Here is a 6000-nt window from a genome sequence, read left to right on the forward strand (position 1 = left end):
GTTGCGGAGGTTGAGGCGGCAAGATTTGGACAGTGATCGGATGTGGGGCTTGAGGGAGAGTTCAGAGTCCAGGACAACACCTAAGACCTTGGCATGTGGGGATGGGCTGATACAGTTTTCTCTTTCCGCTTTTTGAAGATAGAACTAATAATTAGATTAAATAGTTCATAGATAAATACATAAATTAATATTATATATAAATAGTAATTGTATTATTTATGAATGCATCAAATAACATATATATTCAGACCATCTCTCATTATCACCCTAGTTTCTCTCTCTCTCTCTCTCTCTCTACTATACTGTCACCTAATCCACCCAGAACTGAGCTGGATGACAAATCACCATTAACAAACGCCATGACAGAAATCCTTATAGGAAGGGAGGGTAGTTGGAATTAGCGTGGCACTTCGTCCTCAGCAGGGGTCTCCTGAGGTGGCAAGCCAGGAGGGCAAACCACTGGTTTTATAGCCTGTGTGCGGCTCCAGCCCACCCTATTTGACCAATCAGTCACTGTTGCCAGTTGCCAGTTGCCACGCAGTCTCACAACGGCTGTATCCCAGAGCAAGCTATGATAAGAGGAGGGAAGGGGAGAGAACTGGGAGGACAGTAGCCCTTTGTACAGCACAAAGGACTTAACAGTATTAGAAATAGAGACAAACCCAATAAATAAATGCTGTGGCCATTATAGCCCATAATACTGACTAAGGGGTAACCCAAACTTGCATAAAAATCCATAACCAGCAATATATTTTAACCTTAAAGTTACATAACTATTAATCATTTATTAATTAGTACTGTCACCTAGTCCATCCAGAACTGAACTGGATGACAAACCCCATCAGCTGAAAACCACTCAGCAGCGGAGTGGCTGAAGGCCCCCCCCCCCCCCCACGCTGTTAAAGTCAAGCCCGACATCTGAAAGGTGCACAAAATCAGCCCTATAAAGGCCAGCAAGGAAACTGTCAAGATCGAGGTGGCAGTAAGAAAGGCCGCCTTGAGAAATGACTGAATTGCATACAGTCCTATTCAAACGTTTAATAATCTTGTCTAAGTAGTGAAGATTACTAGAACTCGACTAAAGGAACCTTGGTACCATTTCCGAGAATACTATGACAGTATTAGGGAACAACAACTTAAAGAAAAGATGAATCCCTCTTAACTTCGCAAATCAAATCCCAAGTCTTAATCCTGCCCAAGTCATTAGCCCCTGCGTGTATAATTAGAACATCTGGGAAGGCCATTGACCTAGCAGGTAAATTAAATGGTCCCTAAGATTTCGACATCTCAAGCCCCTTATACCCAAACAAAAAACCCTAAAAAGTCCTTCATCCAAACTGAGGGTGGTTCCAAAATTCCTGATTGAAGCTCTCCTTTTGGCCCAAAATATAAAGGAATAGCCAACTATCCAAATGACATGCCTGGCAGAACCTGGAAAAAAGGTCAAACAAAACAAGATCGGGACAAACCTAAAACTTAAACCTATTCCACTGACCTAATTTATTTAGAGAGAAACCAAGAAGGCTGGCTTCAGTAGCCATGCCTATCCTGAAGGAGTGTGAAGAGAAATAAAAGCTGGACAGATTGAGTGTCTTAAGTCAGGAAGACAGTACAGAAGAAAAATGGAATCTTTTGGGAAATCCTGAAAACCGGGCAAATATTATCAAAAGGAGCTCTATAAAGAGTAACCCATTGGTCGTTCCCCGCTTGATCTGCGGAGAAAAATCCTAACCGAATCTTACTGTTACAGATATATCTGGTGACAGAATCAATTGTAATGCCCAGGAATTCGATGACCGTCACTGGGCCTACATTTTTCTCGTGGGCTAGGGGAATTTCAAATGACTCGCAGATGTTGAAAAAACAGTTTAACATTTCAGAACAAACCTGTGCGTCTGCTGGACCTGTAAATAAAAAATAGTCCAGGTAATGAATAGCACCACCCTGGGGGGAATTCTGAGACAAAACCCTAAAAAAAAGCTTCAAAATAGTAACAGGACCCATGGGCATGCATTTTGTCAAAAAAAAATTTGCTCATCAAAATAAAAACCAGGGTGAACAGGTAAGAGACAAACAGATTTTATATTAGCCTTCGCCATAAGGGATGATTTACCATATTGGCTTAATAGAATCAGTGCCTCATCAAAAGAAGCATAAGATACTAATGATTCAACATCTATTTCATCATTCAAAGAATTACCATCGGGAAAGGATAAATGATGAATCAAATGAAAGGAACCTGGTTCCTTTTTTGGGACCGGGCCTAACTGGGATACATGAAAACCTATGAAATGCGGGGGAGGGGGGAGTCCAGCAGTTCTGCCTTCTTGTAATTCTTTTGAAATCTTTTCACTTACTATGTCGGGGTGGATTAGTGCAGAACATACATTTTTTTTAACAGAGGGTAACCCTGACCTAAAAAAAGGAGGAAGTGTAAAACCGAACTGAAATCTCTTATAAAGTAGGTCACCCATCTTCCTGTCTGGGTATCGTTCTAGACAAAACAGCATTTTGACAACCTCACTGGTATTCACGCCTTTTGCATTAGTGTCCCTTGGCAGTGAGCCAGAGGACTGTTTGAAACAGCGAGATTCCGGGTGGGTACCTGCACAGAATGAACATTCATGCTTCTACCTGCAATTAGATAAGAACCTGCATTGGGAGTCATTGTATACAAAGCATATTCCCTTACGAAAGGTACACTGTGTATTTGCAAGGGCTCTCTGTGAATATTGGGGTCTTTGTGGCAACATAAGATTCAACCAGAGGCCTATGTCCTTAACCCCCCCAGTGGAGGGATGGGTGAACTGATAGCTTTTGTCTGAAGCTCTCTTCATAATTGAACCATGAGATGCCTCCAAAGTGACGGTATGCCTCAGCTACTGTGTCCCAAGTGCTGGAACAAACCCAAGCATTTCTTAGGAAAACGTTCACCCATCACTGATAAAGATAAAGGAAGCCTGCAGCCAGTTCTGAAAGGTCAGGGGTATAGCCCTCCTCCTGTCTTCCTCAGACTTATCATCCAATCTCTTTTCAGATAGGCAAGAATTTTTTTGGTGACTGGAGCAAGGCTAGTATATCTATAAATTAGTCACGCCATAGCTTCTCTTTAACAGCATTAGATAAGTGATAACCCAGAGGGGATAATTCACAGGGGAGAGCAGGTTTTAAAGACCAGGGCATTAACGGGTACAGAAAGTGAGGAATTTGAAGGGATAGAAGAATTTGCACGGGCATTACTAATATTAGCAGACAATTTATCGGCATTAGGAACATTCAAAGGAGTAACACATGATGGAATGGTCGAGATACCCTGTGAAAAACGACATTATCAGATATAGATGGACCACCTGCGTCCCCGCCATTCCATACAGTACCAACATTATGTGATTCGTGTAACTTAGCAAGTACGTTGGCCAAAGAACCAACTACTTTACCCAATTCAGCAAAATGTAAATCCTAATTCTCACCAGAACTGCGGCCCACGCTCGCAGACAGCCCAGACGCTGCCTCCTCACTTGAAATGCTTGCAAAGCTTGTTGAGGTGTTTCAATTCTGGCTCTTTTTGAGGAGCGTGACCTTTCTTTTCTTACTGTATCTCTGACAGGAGAAGAGGGAGAATCTTCTCTTCTCAACCTCTTTCCCCTGTTACCTCTACAATTTCTACCTGGGGCAGTAGGGGGAGCTGGAAGACTGCCATTCTCCATACTAAGCTCTACAGGCACAGACTGGGCATGCTCCATGTCAGCTGGGGCTGAGACCGACGGAACCGCCTCATCTTCTAAATACTGCCTCAGCCACTCCGCCCCTCCACAGCCCTCGGCTTTCTGTATCAGACGGCGAAGAAGTTCCTTACAGGTACACAGGCACAGCCGGGTCTTGCAGCAGTGCAGCACTCCATGCTCAGCAGGGGTCTCCTCAGGCGGCCAGCAAGGCAAGCAAACTGCCGGTTTTATAGCCGGTGTGTGGCTTCAGCCCACCCGATTCACCAATCAGCCACTGTTGCCACACAGTCTCACAACCAGAGCAAGCTATGATAAGAGGAAGGGAGGGGAGAGAACTGGGAGTACAGTAGCCATTTTACTGTCCCATGGAGCCCCGCATAAACACTAGGGGCTCAATCATTCGCATTTGCACTTAAGAATGGTGGGACGGGGGCGCTTACATTTTTTTTTTTTTTTTTACACTTTTTTTTGGGATTACCTTTATTGCTATCACAAGGAATAAACAACATCCCTTGTGACAGCATGGGCCATGACAGGTCCTATTTATGAAAGGGATCTGGGGCCTATTATCCCCAAATCTCTCCTATAGCCTCATATGCAGCTGATCAGACACAGATCGGTCTGATTGGCTGCTTTACTGACCGCTGGTGGCCAGGTAAACAAAGAGGTGGAACCGGAAGTGATGACATAACTTGTCGATTCCGGTTTACACCTAAAGGGGAATGATGTCAGTTCCTCTCTCCCTGTTCAGGGCAGCCATCGCCGCCGGCGGCATCGCTCCCAGGCTCCGCAATCTTACGGTAGAGTCCGGGAGAGGCGGCTCTGGGAGGGGGAGGGGACCCCTTTCCACCACCCGCAGAAGTGTTTGAGTGGCTAATTAGCCACTTGGATAATTTCTGCCTGAAAGAGAATCTTGCATACCAGCTTGGCCCAAACAAACTATTTAAAGTCACAGTAAACATAGGTTTTTCTTTATTTCACAGTTCAAAGATTTCATATCATACTAGTATTTTCAATAGGTGTAATTGTAATGGTATATTTAAAAATTAGGCAGGTCTGAAATGATTGTATGAGGCAAAAAAATTACTTTAAATCTCTTACTTTCTTTGTCATCTTTGTTTAGGAAAGAGGGCTTGTCCTGGAGAAGGCCTAGCACGTATGGAGCTTTTCCTCTACCTCACATCCATCCTTCAGAAATTTGACATCCGCTCTGATAAATCCCCTGATGAGATCGATCTCTCGCCAGAATACAGTGGACTTGGAAAAATGGCTCCTAAATTTAAGATGGCATTTGTCCCCTATTAGATTCCCATATAGCATCCATTTCAGCAAACATAATGGTGACTTCAGTGGACCTCAAATCTTTTTGACTTTGTTTTCAAATAATTTAGCAATATTTCAATTCACCTTTTTTTTTTCTGTTAAATCACATTTTATAGATGGATCTGTCTGTATGCTAGATTATGGCTGAACCATCAAGGTATCACTAGAAGCTTCTTTCTCTCTGGCAAGAGAGTTTTTCCAGGGCAATGAGGGAGCAAAACCATAGAAGTGAGAGCAGTCTTTAGCAATTTTATTGCAGGAGATACGCCCTGTGGTGGCAACTCACCTGCGTTATACTTACCTCATCATCCAGAAAATTTTGAATTTGTACTGCTGACATCTATGATATGTTGGTTGTTTGTCTCTTTAGGGATATGCAGTACTATGGAGAAGTCCTAGGCAGGCGTGAAAAACTACTGTAAATGAAAAATGTCTTCAGAAATAGTGTTTAATAAATTATATTTATCAATTACCAAAATAAGTCAATGGACAGAAGAGAAATCCAAATCAAATCAATATTTGGTGCGACCACTCGGCCTTCAATACAGCATCAATTCTTTTGGTATACTTACATACAGCTTTTGAAGGAACTTGGCAGGTAGGTTGTTCCAAACATCTCAGAGAACTAACCACTGACCCTCTGTGGATGTAGGCTTCCTCAAATCCTTCTGTCAATTCATGTAATCCCAGACAGACTTGATGATGTTAAGATCAGGGTTCTTCCAGGACTCCTTGTTCTTCTTTACACTGAAGATAGTTCTTAATGACCTTGGCTGTATGTTTGGGGTCATTGCCTTGCTGTGGCATATAACTGGGGTCAATAATATGCCTCCCTAATGGTATGGCAGGATGGATAAGTATCTGCCTGAAATTTCTCAGCATTGAGGATACTATTGAGCCTGACCAAATCTCCAAATCCATTTGCAGAAATGCAGCCCCAAACTTGCAAGGA

The 6000-nt window shown here is 43.0% G+C and overlaps 1 protein-coding gene across 1 annotated transcript in view; it reads left to right on the plus strand.

Moving 5' to 3' along the window:
- The window catches only part of LOC309560470 (uncharacterized protein), a 257648-nt gene extending 252482 nt beyond the window's left edge, over window positions 1-5166 (plus strand). The window contains exon 19 of the mRNA XM_082264103.1: window positions 4849-5166. Within this exon, the coding sequence (XP_082120229.1) occupies window positions 4849-5030 (182 nt within the window). The 3' untranslated portion in view covers window positions 5031-5166. The remainder of the gene's footprint in view (window positions 1-4848) is intronic.
- The last annotated feature ends 834 nt before the right edge of the window (window positions 5167-6000 follow it).

The sequence above is a fragment of the Pelophylax lessonae genome (genome assembly GCF_965119305.1).
Source record: "Pelophylax lessonae genome assembly, chromosome: 7".
In the NCBI taxonomy this organism is placed as follows: Eukaryota; Metazoa; Chordata; class Amphibia; order Anura; family Ranidae; genus Pelophylax; species Pelophylax lessonae.